The sequence below is a fragment of the Macrosteles quadrilineatus genome, unplaced genomic scaffold (genome assembly GCF_028750875.1).
Source record: "Macrosteles quadrilineatus isolate MER2022 unplaced genomic scaffold, UCM_ALF_1.0 Scaffold_5__1_contigs__length_97177068, whole genome shotgun sequence".
Classification (NCBI taxonomy): domain Eukaryota; kingdom Metazoa; phylum Arthropoda; class Insecta; order Hemiptera; family Cicadellidae; genus Macrosteles; species Macrosteles quadrilineatus.
Window position 1 is genome coordinate 28,720,120 of NW_026542598.1, and position 16,916 is coordinate 28,737,035.

Below are 16,916 nucleotides of genomic sequence, written 5' to 3' on the forward strand. Positions count from 1 at the left end.
AATGCTAAATATGGAACAAACTGACCATGTTAAAGAAAATTTTAAAGAATTATGATGGTATTTTATTTTTAGTCTTTATGTATGTGAAACTAACTACTCAAAACAAAATCAAGAGGAATTTGAGACTGGTCAGTTGATCCACCATTATAATACAAGAAACAATAACAAAAATAAGATTGCAAAGTCACCGATTAAAAATGTTTGAGAAAAAGCCAAATTATATAGGATCTAAATTTTTAAACAAAATTTCTACCATAATAGACACAAATCAAGAGTTTTCAAAATTTAAGAGAAAATTAAAAGAACACCTAGTTGAGAGAGCATTATAGGCCTACTCACTAGATGAGTTTTAAAATAACTAACGGCCTTAAATTTAATATTTGCCAACAGAAATGATGGTGTTTTGAACATTATTGTACTTATTGACAGAAATTGTATTATAAGGATTAGTTTTAAGAAATGACACATGTTCAATGTACTTACGCTACAAAACAATGAATAAAGAATGTTTTGACTTTGACTTAAGTAATTTAGTCTTACTTTATGTCCAACAGCTCAGGGGCTACACACATGGATTTCTATAATAATAGTTATTATAACATTATTATTGCCACATAGACCAAGTTTAGAGTCTGTTCAATAATAAGAACAATTAGTACACAAGGTCCAAAAATAAATGGTACAGAAGTTCCAAAAGTAGGAATAATTTTAATTAGGTCTCAGTTTGAATACAAATATCCTGGTTGTGAGAAATGTTTGATTTCTATTTTTGTTTTTTTAATTGTACATTGACAAAAGTATCCAAAACTTGTGTTGGCAAAAATATGGTGGTACACGGCAAACTACGTTCCAAAGTCACATAAGATAGTGTAATGACTGAGTAGGTCTAGTTATGAAAGAAGCACAGAGGCTTAGAGCAGATTACAACTGAGATAAATAAAATAGCCTAAAAATTAGTTTGGGTTTAATATCGCACAATTATAAAAAAGACAAGAAATTAAACATTTATCACAATCAAGATTTTAGAACAAAGCATTTTTTGATATAATGTTAATGATTTAATCCCACGATTATCCACGATTATAGTGCAGAGCAGTTTTCCAATATTATGTCAAGTTAAAAAAATCAAGCTATGATGATAAAATGAAAATGCATGCAGAGAGATTGATTACAAATAACAAGTTACAGTACATCACAAAAGAAAATAGATAGCAAGGAACGTTGATGGTCATGGCGTGTACTCAAACACCTTCAATCTGGGATATGAAATTATTCCTACTTTTGGACCCTCTGTACCATTTATTTTTGGATCTTGTAAACTAAAAATAACCTTTGGGCCTTGTGAAATAAAAAAATAATAACTAACTTAACAGGGTCCAAAGTTCAAAGGACAGTCTTTCTACAAGTTAATTTCAAAAAGTAAATGTTTACTTCTGGCAATGGCTGTATTCTTAGACCTTGTACTGAAATATAAGCTTTGGGCCTAGTGAAATGCTCCCATTCAATAAATTAATGGAATTACAGGTTCAAAAAGTTGGCACCTGGCCCACAACAGTGCTGTAGGTAGCACAGCTGTAGGCTGAACAGGCCTTCTGTTTGGTTTTTTGGAATGATAGTAAAACTAACCAATAACTTAGTGATTTTTAAATAGTAACAACTATCCTCAAGGGTCTTTTTGGAGTGATACAGATTTGTAAAATTAAGAGCTTTTTCACTTTATCAAGAAATATGATGTGAAACAATACAAACAGATCAAAAATAAGTAAGATTTCTCAGTTATTTTCCATGTGCTAAATGGAATTTAGTTCTACTAATTATCCTGAACATTTGCCTACAAGCTGTGAATTGAAAAAATTCAATTCTGTGAACTAAATATCAAACTTGACAATTTTCTTCAATGTTTTTAAATTCGTAGCAAATATCTTTTTTCAAAATTCAGGACGTTAGGAGCGTTGTCTCTCAGGTCTCATTCAACCCATGAAATAAAGACAAAGTCATTAAAACAATTCAGTTTATAGTTATTTAAATTAATCGTGTAGTTTCACTGTTGTTATGTTAACTTTGACTCTACATATGAAATAAATACCAGGTAATTTATGCTCAAATTCTTAGGACTAGTCTCCTAATAGATTATGTAAAAACATTGTGATATGACAAAATAAAAATAGTTCATTACTAACCAATATTATGAGAATTCAATTCCTTTTTACTGTGAAAATATATTAACAATATGTTCTCAAATCAACGTGCTTAAATCATTATTATGTTCGAGAATTTCCATTAAACCGTCGATAATTAAATATTTGTGTCAACAACTTTTCTATAATTAAATTATCATGATAAAACTACTATAGATTTTGGTTTTATGTTTCTAACAATTCGTACCCAACGTTCAACTTAAGTCACGAATAAAATGACAAAATATTAAAACCACTTGCAAACTGCAAACCTTGATGAAAAGTACCTCTTTTGGCTTTAGCAGACAAATGTTTCCAAGTGTTCTTTGGTGATAGTTTGTTTTTCCAGGAACCGCTTACACAGTTGTTTCACTCACAGAGTGTCCTCTTATCACTTTGTACCATTCAGAATCAGGTGTTATCACTCTGCTTTCTCTAATTTAGCGAGACGACCTCGCTTAGGCGGGGGCTCCCTCTCCTCTTGATCGTCCGACTGAAACCAATCACAAAAATATTAGCCATATGAAAGTAAAAGTGTTATTTACTGAAAATATTCTTAGAACTGTATTTATTGGTTAAAATTTATTGTTTGCTGTTGTTGAGAGTGTAAAGCCATCTAGTCAGTGCAAAGATATTACTGGCTCTTTTGGCTAGTAGAACAATTGGAAAGTAGAGTAAAAAAATATAAATAAATACAAGGTCTGCTTACAAGCTGCTTCCACACCTATGATATAGTTTATCCAAACTGTGCTTGACCCACAAATTTTGACCACTAGGTGACGTGCAGATGTACATAAATAAAAGGTCAACTGAAGTACTCACATCTACTTCCATATGTGGTAGGTGTATTCTTGAGTCGGATGCAGAAGCAGGCTGAAACAACATGATTCTATAAACCAAAGATTAAATTCTTTGCAATACAGTATATACAATGTTCATTAGTCTGATAGTATTTATCTAATTTTGTTGCACTTGTAGGTTTCGTATTCCAGGGAGAGAGGGGGGGGGGAGGAGGAGGGTTTAAATACCTTAATGGAAATGGACAAGCAAAGATTACATATGCTACGCAAAATAGATATTGCAGCCAAGCCATTTTTGTGATATCAATTTTCATGCGAAGCCTAGCGAATGTCTTCACAACCTTCATTGCCGACATGACCAGCTGTTATTTACGTATTTCTTGTTGTTGTTTGTTGTTATGGTTAACCTTTATCCGTGGTTGTTTGCTTATGTAAGTAACCGGAGGTTTGTTAGAAGATGGATTAGCAAGAGTGAAGAAGTGTTAGTATTATGTGTAGTGAATTACAATTGTATTATGATGTGAATATTTCCATGAACAATACCAGGTATTAAGACGAGTGTATGTGATAAATGGCAAACACGGCAATCAAAAAACGGAAAGACCTTCCCGACACTGCTTTACATTCAAGTTTAGTGTGTGAACTGCATTTTTAACCTAACTGCTTTATAAATAATATGAGGAGTAAAAAGGAAGCTGTACCAACATGACTAGTTATGTACTAACAAACTATGGATGTACACCAGTTGTCACTCAGCAGTCTGCACTCATTACTGCCTCTACAGACGATCACCACCGTCTCGCGGCAGCCCCTTCGTCACATAGCGATGAATTCACCAGTATTTCTACTGTCAATGTTTCATTATCTTTAGAGTCTGCCTAAAAACAGTTATGATAGAGTTCCGAAATATATTATTAACTACCTTCATCATACTATTATGCAATAATTTGTAATTTATTGTCAATTAAAAATAGACGTACGTTGTGGTTTAAGTGTTTATCAACGAAGACCACTAAGATGGAAATAAAGTATCCTAGGCTATATATTTATGGGGTTCAATTTTGGAGAGGGGTGGTTAGGCAATTTCTGCTCCAGGGCGCTCCAATCCAAACCTGGCTACGCCAATACAATGCCTTAATGTTGATTCAGGAACTTACTGGGAAGGCGAGAGTGTGACTGACCTCCAATTTCCAATCTAAATATCGTTTATACGTGGTAAAGATAACCTCTTTAATTTATATACAACTAAGGTTCCGCTGTTTCTAAAACTATGGGTTTTTAAATTTATTTTATATAGTCGTCAGTTGAAAGATTTGTTACATAAAACAATCCAAATCAAAAATCTATGTTTTGTATCTTATGCTCTACATTTTCTTCAAAGCTCAGTTGCAAACTGCACTTATGAAACACCAAGACGAGATAATACGTAGTTTGAAAACAAATGCCGATCTGTGTAGATAAATGTTCTTCCTACAAACTATGTGTATATTGCTATGTTTAAAAAGGTCAAGTAGCCAGTGAATGGTTAGGTAGTAGTTGACTAACCATACATTTCTCATCGTGAGTTAGTAGCAAGATATTGCGCTAGTCTAGAAATCCGGAAGCAAACTTTGTGGATAAAAATTCCGAAATAAGAAAAGTCGACGAACTCACAAATAGTCCCTGATTAGGATTTATACATTTCTAAATTGATAAGGGTTCTCTAAATGTAAGTTAAAATTCAATGCAGAAAAACTAGTATAACATTGTAAGCTTATTATACCACTGTGACTGCTATTTTTGAAGATTTTTATTAATTCATGTTTATATCAGTAAACCTTTAGTATCCTTTAGCTCTTTGTTACGTGGTCACTTTCATTTTAAATTAAATAAATGCCCTTTTTGTAAAAAGATAAAGTTATGGTACATTAATGACAGCTGTGCACTTTCACACTACAGTAGATACAATGACGACGGGTCGGCGAGTGCGTTGCGTACAGGCAAGTTAATCCCTAGCACGCGAACATTACCGAACTCACCCGGGGAACTTAAATGGTAATGCAGATCGAGACTTGACACAGCGCCTCTGTTGAGGGACCACCCAACTACGTGAAGGTGGCCCCATCCAAAAACTACTTGGCACAAAATTGCCATAAGGTGCAATATCTATTTTGCGTAGCATATGTAATCTTTGGTACAAGGCATGCAGTGTACCCAAATGAATGGGATATACAATAACCCTTCAGAACTAAGTAGAAGGGAACTCGACCAATACTTTTTAAATGGGTAGTCATCAAACAGATACATTGCACCGACGTCCAAAATATAATTTTTTAGCTGTTTCTTGACTTCCAATATAAAATATACACTGCTGCACGAAGTCCAAATCTCACGATGTCCAAAAGTACAGTAACTCCAAGAAACAGTCTTTCTAAAAGCTCTGGACGTAATGAGATTGGTTGTCGTGAAACAGCGCACTGAACACTCTTAAAAAAAGTAGCAGTTGCATGATATCTAATAGCTCAGCACTGTCCCACGACGTCCAGAGCGCCTGCACACTGTGAGTACTGTTTTACCATATGTAGTGCATACTAACCTATCTTAACCTAATCTAACCTTGCTCCGTATGAGCAAGGAGGTGCTACTGCTAAGTTTGTAAGAGTATAAAGTGCTCTGTTGCACGACCAATCCCATGACGTCCAAAGCTTCTAGACAAAACTATGTTTCTTGCAGTACTGTACTTTTGAATGAGATTTAGTAGACGTCGTGCAACAGTTGAATAGTTATATTGAACACCTTGAGACAGCTCAAAAATTATATTTTGGACGTCGTGACACTTATTGAACTTTGTATCATTTGGACGTTGTGCAACACTCCCTTTCAAATAGCTTCAGAAATTTATAGAGGGGCTGATATAACTGCCCTAAAACAGAAAGTATTACCAAAGAGGTGTCCTGATGGAATGATAGAAGATACAGCAAGCTGATTAAGAACTGGTGGCTAAAACGTCTTACAAGTTACAACTGAGAAACAGATTTAGAGTAAAATATTGCAAGATGTACACAACACCAGTAATAGAATATTTCATAACATTCACAAATTTATGAGTTAGACCTACCAATGCATCAATAGGTTGACTTAAGGTAGACACAACTTCCTCCTCCTCGTTAAGCAGCTTGTAAACAAACAAATCATGATAATATTTACACACACCTATTTGAAGTATCCTTAAGTTTTTACTCGTAGGCTAGCCACATTTTTTTACTACTAACATTTACTTGAGGCACCAGCGTAGACAGTCCATCTTTTTCCAAAGAGAATATGGTTTATTAAATTTTACATAATGAGCTATTACCCAAACATTTATTTTCTCTCTTAATTTTGGACACTAAGATGATTAAGATTGGAAGTCTAGTAACATCTGGAGTCACAGATACTACTCTAAGCAATACAAAATCAATCAACAAAACACATTGGATTTTTCAATAGTGTTTGATTTTTCGTTAAACTTTTTTCGGGCCAGAAATATCATTATGTTAATTATTGTTTTAAATACATCCATCAATATCTGCCTTAACTACTTTTTGTGTGGACAAGAAATCAAAACATAGAAAACTCTTTGCTTGGACAGCAACAAATATAACCAAACATTGCCATTTTTCGGTGATATGACGTACCTTGACATCGTGCTCGTTGGTGTCTGAAGGCTCTGGCGGAGGTTTGCGACCTCTGGTGGTTTTCCTCACTGGCCGCTCTGTCGTTGACATGTGTACACTCGCATTGGTCAATCCTTTCCTTCCGTTGCCGCTCATCTGACAACAGTACACAACTAACTTAGACACAACACAAGCAAATTCAAAAAAAGACCATTAATTTTGTAGAAAACCCAAAGTTGAATCTCTATAATCCAGCTGGGGAATAGTCCAGGGGCTATCCAACTAGTAGTGTTAAGTCTTACAAGATAGAAACTCAGGCAACAAATGAAAACCATCCGAAGCTACATGATTATTACTTATTATTATACATTAGCTACATTATTATTATTACAGCAGCCTGGAGAGATTTGAGTTTGTTGGTTTTATGCATGAAAGTGTATTAATTACCATTAGCTCTGGAGGAATGTAGACCTTGGTGTTGACAAAGTTTGGATCTTCGTTTTTCTTGAAGTACATAGGTGATATTCTCGCCTCTGCAGGGAAATCTTTAAACTCAAAGTTCACGGTTTTTTGAGCCAATAAGTCCATGGACAAATCACATAAGGCCCAGAGTTTCTAAAAAAAGAACATGCAGACCAACGTTACAAAATTAAAATTTTATCAAAGCCAACTTTAGTAAGCAGTAATGTGCATACAATATACATATAGTAAAATTATTAAACAGAAAACAATGTAAATTTTATTAAAAAAATATAATGTTTTAAATTTAAATGTAGGCTATTTTTTTTTATTTCTTACTTAAAATCCATGATAAGATAAGAGACATGGGAAATAACAGTTGCATGTCAGAGAAAAGGCCTAACTTGATTGAAATCATTTTAAGACTTGTTGCCACACACCAATCAATGATTGGTGCTTCAATTTGTACCATTGTATATTCTTGAGGTATTTACAAGTCTTTTAAAATAAACACTTACACAATTGACATTGTTATCCTCAGGCTTGACGGCATCATTGAGGTTCTTCATTTTGTCAATGAGCTCCTTATAGAAGCCGTAGCAGTACGAGTCATTCTTCTGTATGAGAGGCTCCAGTATAAACCACAACACTGTCCGTAGCCTGGTGAGCTCTTCTACGTCCTCGTGACTGGTGTAGAGAGGGCAGTGGACCAGGATGGGCAAGGCAAACACCAACATGTAGTCTGGTAGAATGTGAGGCAGCTGGCTCATCGCTTTATCTATACTGCCTGGAAAATCATCACCGATCTTGTTAATGAATAGTCATTTATTCCATCTCTAAACAATACAATATTGTGATTGATTTGTCGTATAACTGTTGGTATACTAACGACCAGCCTACTCGAGGAGAAGCATGTCTTGACAATGCTTTTACAAACCTTTGTGGATCGGACTTCAAGTGCTCCGTTGTTCATCCGCACATTACTGACCAAGAGGAGCTTGAGTTGATTGAGTTGATTCAGGTTGAAGGTAAACCAATATGAATGAAATGAAATGAAATGTTTATTCGTCACATAAATTTACAAGATTGTGATTTTCACATATAAACATAGGCTATGACATGTCAATACTACTTTTCTATCTAATAATACCTTATGCTAAATTCTTTGTTTTTATCAATCCATTAAACCTAAAGCTAAGTTTTTATAAAATCATCTAGGGAATAAGGACACAAGAGAATGAGATAAGATTTTAGTTTTCTTTTAAAGGATAACATATTTTCTTCAGTTTTAATTTGATCTGAGAGGTTATTGTAAATTTTCCTACCCATGTACCATGGCGATCCTTCATACAGAGCTGTTCTATGCACAGGATATTGAAGATCATTCCTGTGTCGGGTGTTATATTGATGAGTGTAATTTTTCAACATAAATTCCGTATAATTTCTTTTTACAAAGATGCACGGTTGAAAAATATAAACTGCATAAATTGTCAAGAGTTTCATCTGAATAAAAAGGGGGCGGCAAGAGGAACGTGGTCTGGTATCAGCTAAAATTCTAACGGCAATTTTTTGTAAGATAATAATATTCTTGGTAATGGGGGAGCTGCCCCATGAGATAATACCATAGGAAGACCTGGACATAAAATAAGAATGATACACTGCAAGAGCTGCATGCAAACCAGAAGACTTATAAACCACCCTTAGTTAATAAATAAAATAGTAAGTATATAATAATAAATAATAAAAGTTACAATAAAAAGTAGGCTTACTAAGGCTGTATCATTCAGAAACACATCTGTGGCAAGGTTGAATGATTTGAATAATTGTTTGTCGGAAATTGATTGGATTAACTTACATTCAGACATTAAGAGGAATGAAGATAAAATGTTTGAAACCTTTTGTGACAAATTTTTTGAAGCCTTCAACTATTGCCGTCCTATGTAAACTCTTACAAAGAAAGCAGAAACTGCTAAATTTACACTGTGTCTAGGCCTATGTCTAATGTTTGTCGTTTTCATGTTTTTACAATTAATTTAATGCAGCCTAATCTCAATCTGTAAAATTAATTATACCTACTGTGATATTATTCTGTGTATTAGTGAGTTTAAGAAGACTGGAAAACTGAATGGAGATCCTTTCAGTTTACTCTTCAGAATGTTAAAATATGTTGGTCTGAAGGATAGTTACAATTTTTTTTGTATAAAGCTATTAGGGATGGTCAAGTCTCGAAATTTTGGGAAATTTTCGGGAAATTTTAAATCTCGTTACACGAGACGAGATTTCTTTTTGGCCGAGATTTTTATCGAGACGAGAATTAAAAAAAAAAAAAAAAAATTAAAAACGCCTGCAGAAAGTCAATGCAATACCCGCAATACAGGAGCGTGTTGTAGTTGCGTTTCCTTTGCGAAGGCGTTCTTATTTAATTAATTCTTTAAATGTAAATATTACTTTAATTATTTTAATAATATTACTTTAATAACATTTGAGAAGTTTTGTTAAGTGTAAGCAGTGTGAGGAATGTTTTATTACTATAAAAAGTCAAAACAAGTAACTATTTTATAAAAATTAATATTGCTTTTATTTTATGATTTATTTTATTTTAGGATAAGTTGAACTCTATCCTAACTGATATCACTATGTTTCCTAATCGTAGGCATTTTTAATAAGTTAGGTGTGATTAATAAAAAATGTTATGCTGATGTTTTTTAATAAAAGATTGTAAATATTCTTGCCTATTATCATTATTTTTGTATTTAAACAGTCATCTAACAATGTTACAAAATCAGGTAAAAATTTTGAACGTGCATTTCCCGTTGTGTATGAGAAGGGAAATCCCGTCTCGATCTCGTCTCGAAATTTTATGAGAAATAAAAAAATCTCGTCTCGTCTCGTCTCGAACTAAAAATCCAATCTCGTCCATCCCTAAAAGCTATCGAATCCATCAAATTTGTGAATATGCTTGATCACACCCATCACTAACGCACCGAAGTCCGAACCACTATACCCTGTATGCTCAGGGAGTTTTATTAAAATCAGTTGAAAACCACGTGTGATATAATTTAAAAACTAGGACAATTAAGAAAATTCCTCAACTCCATGCATAACTAGAAAACGTACACAAAAGAGTCAAAATTCTAATCTAATAGTGCAGACAATCATCTAAGCAATGAAATTCATCGTTCATTCAGTTTAAAAAAATTGTTAGTTTTATAGTCACTGTTGGAATAGGCTACATCATATGAACCGTACATTCTATATGAATTCAAGGCATTTAATAATTCAACTCACAAGCAGAAGAGCCCATTGTAAGAGTCTTGGCGTACTCTCTCCTCTTGTTAATGTCGAGGAACATAAAACTTTTGGCGGCCGATCGGAGTCGTTTGTCTTGTTCAAAACCAGACAAGACGTAGAACCCCATGAAGTCCAACGGCAGGCACTTGTTGGGTAAACCTCGTCCTAGCCCTTTATGCAACTTTATCATCATTGTTTCCCTGACTTGGGGTACCTCATCCTGCAAGTTTAACATGTTATTATTTTAAAATAGTTTTTCAACGATACATTTTATTTTAAAGTACATCATCATCTGACAAAATACCTGTTCTTATACAGTACACTCCTGATTATCGGAACCTTTAGGTCAGGGGTCTCCAACCTTTTTTACTTAAGGGACACATTGTCATATTTTGGAGGAATGGCGGGCCGGACTGTCAATATTTCAGTGCAAAAAGGTAGCCCCCCTCCAATTATCTAAAAAAGGTAGCCCCCTCCAATTACCTAAAAAATTGGAAGTTTACTGTATATGGATTGTACATTATGAAGAACGTTTTGTGTAAATAAAATATGTCCATGTCTATGTATTATTAGGTAGAGACTAGTAACATCATGAATTTTCAATTGATTCACTTACACGATTGTGAAAATATTACAAGAATTAAGGCTCGGCTCGGTAATCAAGCCACTCGCACACCTCTGATATAAATAACCCGTCTGGGGCTTGGCCCGAAAATTAATTCCGGCAACGACCCGAGCCCATTGGGAATCAGCAGACCCCTGATGACTAGTTAACAAAACCAAAAATTGGATTATGCGCCCTGGCTCGTAAAATATTGCAATTTGTTTTTACCGACCTTGTTATGAGAGCAGATCGGTTTATTTGTAACTTTTATATTGTCAAAAGTTAAGGAAAAAAGGATACAAGTTTAGCTTGTGTTGTAAATAATGCACGCATGGCTTCAGAATAATAATTATAATAATTCCAAATGAATATTACTTCATTTTTTTTTTTTTACTTTTAAGGAATTGCCCGTTTTAACCGACCTTTTGAATTATACGACCAAGATCTGGTCCCGTTACGGTCTACTGTAATATGAAATGTAGGAAATTCAATCTATTGAATTGGGGTCTATTGTTCTCTATAACTGTTTGTTTTTATTTACTTACAATCATAAGGTGAGACAGGATGTAGAACTGTTCAGGAGAGAACTGGTCTCCTACACCTTTCTGTTCACAGATCTTCAACATGGCACAACCTGCAGCCAGCCTCAGCCACGACATCTCAGCTTTGCTGTATCAATGACAAATCAGATCACAATTAACATCACAACACACTCCCAATTATAATTGTTAGGTATCCAACACAGATCTTTCTGTATTAGACAATGGCAATATACCATGGTGGAGGGAAAATACATAGGTGTGCAACTCCCGTCATATACTGACGTCACCCAGATTGCAAACAAAAAATCACCTGATTGTATTGCCATATAAGTATAATATATTTGTTTTGATTTGATTGTTATTGTTTACATAATTTTTTCTAAACAGTGAAATGGTGTTTGCAATCTGGGTGATGTCAGCATATGACAGGAATAGCACACCTATGTATTTTCCTTCCACCATGGCAAGATACTATTTAAATACTGCTTGTATCTAGGGGTGTGCGATGCAGCATATTTTTTTCGATTCGATGCATCGATGCGATTCAAAGAATTTCGATTCGAATCGATGCGATTCGATTCGATGCAGCACAGCATGATTTTCTTCAAAAATTAAATACAACATGTGTTTCTGTAATGGATCCTTTACCTTAAAAAAAGTTAAAGTAAAAAATTTACTAAATAAAATTATGAACAAGAGGATAGTTGCTGACCTAACCTCATTAATGGACACTGCTAATTTTATGGTTGGCCTAAGGAAATTCACCCTTCACTAACAATTAGAATAAGCCTATATATCAATAAAGCAATCGTTAAGTTTATTATTATTGACCTGTATTAAATAAAATAGAGTTTATTTTATGATGTACGGTAGTATTGTTACTTAGTTTTCACATTTATATTTGTTGGCTTTCAATACTTCTGGTTCATTCTTAAATCAGCACGAACCAAAAAAGTTGATTATCAGTGTTTACTGTCTATTTTAGTGATGGTCGGATCCGGATATCGGACTACCGGATCCGCCGGATCTGAGCTAGAACCGACGCCCGATCGTATAAAAAAAAAATCGGATCTTGCGCTGGATCCGGTTTTAATGGATCCAATTTTATTTACTATTAACACAAAATGGACGAGTATTCGAGATTTTGAGTTTGAGTAAAGTACAATATAGAAATAAGCAAGAGGTAGTTGTCCTAACCTATTTTTATAGCTGTTACGACAGAATAGGTCAACTCAAAGCAGTCGCCGGCGACTGACTGGCAATGGCAATGGTAGGCCTATACTGACTTGAAACAGAATAGAATGACATGACCGGTAGTGATTTTGTTTTAAAGTAGGCCTACTGTTTCACAATAGAAAATTTCACTACTGAACTACGTAAGCAATAAATTTATGTTTATAAAAGTCAGAATAGAAACACTATAAAGGCAAAACAATAGACGGGAGGCAGGCGTTGTGCAATGACCTTGAAATGAGCGGAATAGTAACATTGAGTAGGGGAAGGGATGGGTGAGACCTTTGAGCTATATTTAGACTAGACTTTCACCACTTCCCAAATGGCTGGGTACGGGGATTACAATAGCAGGTTTTTTCCTTGCCTGGTTTGACTTTTGTCTTTTTGTGTAGGAGATTTGAATAATCAGAAATATAATTTGAATTGACCACAATTATTTAGCATTGATTATACAATTTGCAAGGGACCAGGAGGAAATAGAACAAAACACTAAAATTAATAGAATAACAAACAAAGTTAACAACAAATTAAATACAGAACACGGTGATTTAACACTGTCACTGTCACTCAATTTTGTTGTCTAGAAGGGTCGGTGAACTAATCAATAAATAGCCAAAACCAGTTTCCTCCCCCTCTAACCACTACCCCTCCCCCCTAAGCCGGGAGGCCCAACACTTTGTCCTTGAAACACCCTAGCCTCTGAAACAATAAACCCTTACACCTGCGTTGCTGTTTTGACAACAGGTTTATGAATGCGTTCACTATTTTTCATTTTCCAGAATTAACTATCAATTATTATTATTTGCAAGTTACAAATAGGAAACTACATGACATTATGGTACCTATTCAATGACCCATGTATTATCAAAAATTTATAATTGATTACTTATTTTGATCATAAAAAGCATTCATTACAGCACGCAGCACTTATTGATATATATATATATATATATATATATATATATATATATATATATATATATATACTGTATATATAATCATCAAAGTATCTGTTACTTTATACAAAATAAAATAGGTAAAAAATTGTGTGGCCAGTCAAAATTTATAAACAAACATTTTATTCTATAAAATACAGATGGTAAATAGGGGTTGGTTTAAAGGAAATAAAATACAAAACAGATTAATTAATTATTTTGATAAACGATAGAAAGGTTATGGGATTGATTGAACTAAAATAACCACAGGAAATCTTAAGTAGAAAAGTCGTCAACCACAATCTGTTTATTCAGTACATCGTTAGAGAGAGAGGGGGGGGGAGAGAGAGATAGCAGATAGGGGCGTTTGATAGGGAATCTGAAAAAGTAAACAAACAAGGAACAACGACGCGACAATACTCGTTTATAACCTTATTGTCAAATCTAGGTCTTTGTAAGACAAAAGAAAATCACACAGTTTTAAACTTTAACCTAATTTTATACTCTTTACAAACAAACACGTCCTACATAACGGTTCTTGATATTTATCAATGTATCTTAGCAATCGTCACTTGCTCCATTGAAACACGAACGTCGATTGGCTGACATGACAGTGCAGCATGGCCTCTCGACCAATGAGAACTCTTGTTACATACTTTGATTTATCTTAGATAGTCAACATTTACCATTCATTATAATATTACAAAATCGACATGGACTATGCGTATGGTGTTTTTCAATCAAAACTTATGTTATAGTAGCACTTAAAACTTCACTTAAACTCTTAAACTAGGTAGATAGTACAGATATAATATGGATCTACTTTTTGGTGCAATAGGCAAGTGCAAGCCTAACCCTCTGACTTCGATGTTGTAATTGAATCGAATTTTTCTAATGATGCGTAATGCAGGGATGAAACTGAACATTTAGACAAGTTTAGGTTATTTATTTTGTTCTAAAAATAAAAATAATACATTTAAAGATCTGACTTATTGATACAGACATTTTTTAGTATAATTTCGTGTTGAGGACACTCGCGCGCCGGTTGTCTGAGACTGAATTCTGACTGTCTGACATCTTGAAATGTAGATTGTATTGTGTTGTGCAATATCATCTGCCTGCAGAGAGAACAGCTGAAAATAAACTTTAGCTGTTTTGAACTAAATAGTGTGCTAAGTTGGTTACTAAAGTTGTTAGCGTGATTACAAAACTAATAGATATCAAATAAATAAATGTTAAAATAAAATATCTATCCATCCCTGTCGGCTGTCGGTATCGGCGGAATCGGGCGAAATCGATGTTTGGCAATCGATTCTTGATACCGATATTCCTAGTATCGGCAATGTCCGAGTATCGGTGGTAGCGATAATTGACACTTCCCTATCTAAAACTCATTTTGGAGTCCTGAATTAGTTTTAAACATGCATCGGGACGTAATCGTTGCATCGGGAGCTAACCGATGCATCGGTCTTTTTCGATGCATCGAGGCCAAATCGATGCATCGTGATTTCGATGCATGCTGAATCGAATCGCGATTCGATGCATCGAATCGAATCGAATCGAAATTTCGATGCATTTTCGATGCATCGCACACCCCTACTTGTATCTAAGTGATGTTGCGGTGTCAACTGATGATTTAAATTTGGACCAAAATAATTTTATAGCCTCAGTCAAAACACCACTTCTACGGAGCCAATCTTTTAGGAAATTTTTAAACGTTTTTTTAATAGATAATACTTGTTTATATTGGTATTAAAAATTGATCAATTAAATAACAGTGGTAAATGACTCAAACCTCATAAAACTAATTGAATTCAGCCCCCATGAACTACCATAGATAACAAATGTAGAAAAATGCTAAATTCACTTATGGCTTAAATTCAAATTGAAGACCTTTTATGGTAGAAATAAGATCTTTCCTCTAGGGAGAGATCTATACTTATTTCTATTATAAGTGGACCAGGAGCTAAAGATATCCTGTAAACCACCAAGTAACATCACTATCGCAAAACTAAAATCTATTGGCATTTGGCAGCATCCCAACCAAACCCAACAAAACAAAAGCTTCATAACAAAAGGCCAACACTATTCCACATAGCCATTCGCTCTCAAAACTGTTTACAGCATAATGAGGTGTACAATGTCTCATTTTATTGAGTACTTTTGTCTTGATTTATTCCTATCTTACATAACATAAAACCATTAAATAAAATCATTGGTGCGTCTCACCTAAGCTTGCCAGACTGCAGAAGGTCTCCTTTGTTGGTCATGAAGGCTGCAAGCATTCTGAAGGTTTTCTGTGCAGACATCTTGTCATTCTTCAAACCCAGTAGCCATCTTGCCATAGCTTTCAGGCCTTCAATCTGGAACAAAAAATTAAATCAATCTAAAACCTTAAAAGAATATTTTCCATTTTTTTAAATTTCACACCCTGAAACAGTAAGAATTTATTTCCTGTTAGAATGATAAATTAACATAGTACTCTTTGTTTGAAGTTCATTGTTGGTGATGGTGAGATAATGTTGTTCAAAGGTTTATTGCGGACATTTTTCATCACGATTGTAAAAACAATACACAACGTTTCGGGATCTGGAATCTGATCCCGTCCTAAGGTGAAAAAACCTAACTAACACATTACAACTAACAATACACAAACGCCCAACCTAAGTTGGTTTGCACTACAGAAGGTAGCAGTCAAAAATATGCACTGTATAGCAGTCAAGTCACGATACAACATGCAAATAATAACCAATCACAAAACACTATAATCTATAAGAGGTGTAATGTAAAAAGCTCACACAATGGAACACTAATAGCACCGTTCGCAATGACTCCACCAATGAGACTGATGCAACATGGCCGACCAATCGGAAACACGTAGACAACAGAAATGGCTTCCGGTCCCTGGAAAAGTAAAACCAACAAAACGGCAGAGCGATGTACGATGCCGCAAGATAGGTGTTAATTCTGTTTATTCCTATCACGAGTTTTACTACGAGTTAACATAACGTGCGAATTTTGAGGAAAACTCGTTATTTCACCATTTATTGAACAATTAAGTTCCCTATCCCTTAGTTCCTTGTTCAAAATGGGTAGCCAAAGTGGCCTGATTTCAACCGATGACTGACTGATTGGTTGGTCTGATAATTTAATGTATGAGGCTTCAATGAGTTTACGTTTGAAAAAATGAGGTTCCTTATGGACAATTTTTGCCTCTTCAAAATTCATACGATGATTTTC

At 34.5% G+C, this 16,916-nt stretch overlaps 1 protein-coding gene across 4 annotated transcripts in view; it reads right to left on the bottom strand.

The window, feature by feature from the left end:
* Nucleotides 1-1,994: 1,994 nt before the first annotated feature.
* LOC128994175 (sister chromatid cohesion protein PDS5 homolog B-like) overlaps nucleotides 1,995-16,916 on the bottom strand; it is a 40,644-nt gene continuing 25,722 nt past the window's right edge. For 2 of the 4 annotated variants that reach the window (XM_054418538.1, XM_054418539.1), the window contains exons 17-25: nucleotides 15,906-16,039; nucleotides 11,512-11,635; nucleotides 10,360-10,582; nucleotides 7,590-7,858; nucleotides 7,060-7,227; nucleotides 6,634-6,768; nucleotides 6,075-6,131; nucleotides 3,000-3,050; nucleotides 1,995-2,670 (exon numbers count right to left, since the gene is read on the bottom strand). In XM_054418538.1, coding sequence (XP_054274513.1) covers nucleotides 2,599-2,670; nucleotides 3,000-3,050; nucleotides 6,075-6,131; nucleotides 6,634-6,768; nucleotides 7,060-7,227; nucleotides 7,590-7,858; nucleotides 10,360-10,582; nucleotides 11,512-11,635; nucleotides 15,906-16,039 — 1,233 coding nt within the window. In that variant the 3' untranslated portion in view covers nucleotides 1,995-2,598. The remainder of the gene's footprint in view (nucleotides 2,671-2,999; nucleotides 3,051-6,074; nucleotides 6,132-6,633; nucleotides 6,769-7,059; nucleotides 7,228-7,589; nucleotides 7,859-10,359; nucleotides 10,583-11,511; nucleotides 11,636-15,905; nucleotides 16,040-16,916) is intronic. The other 2 variants (XM_054418540.1, XM_054418541.1) reach the window with 2 other exon arrangements.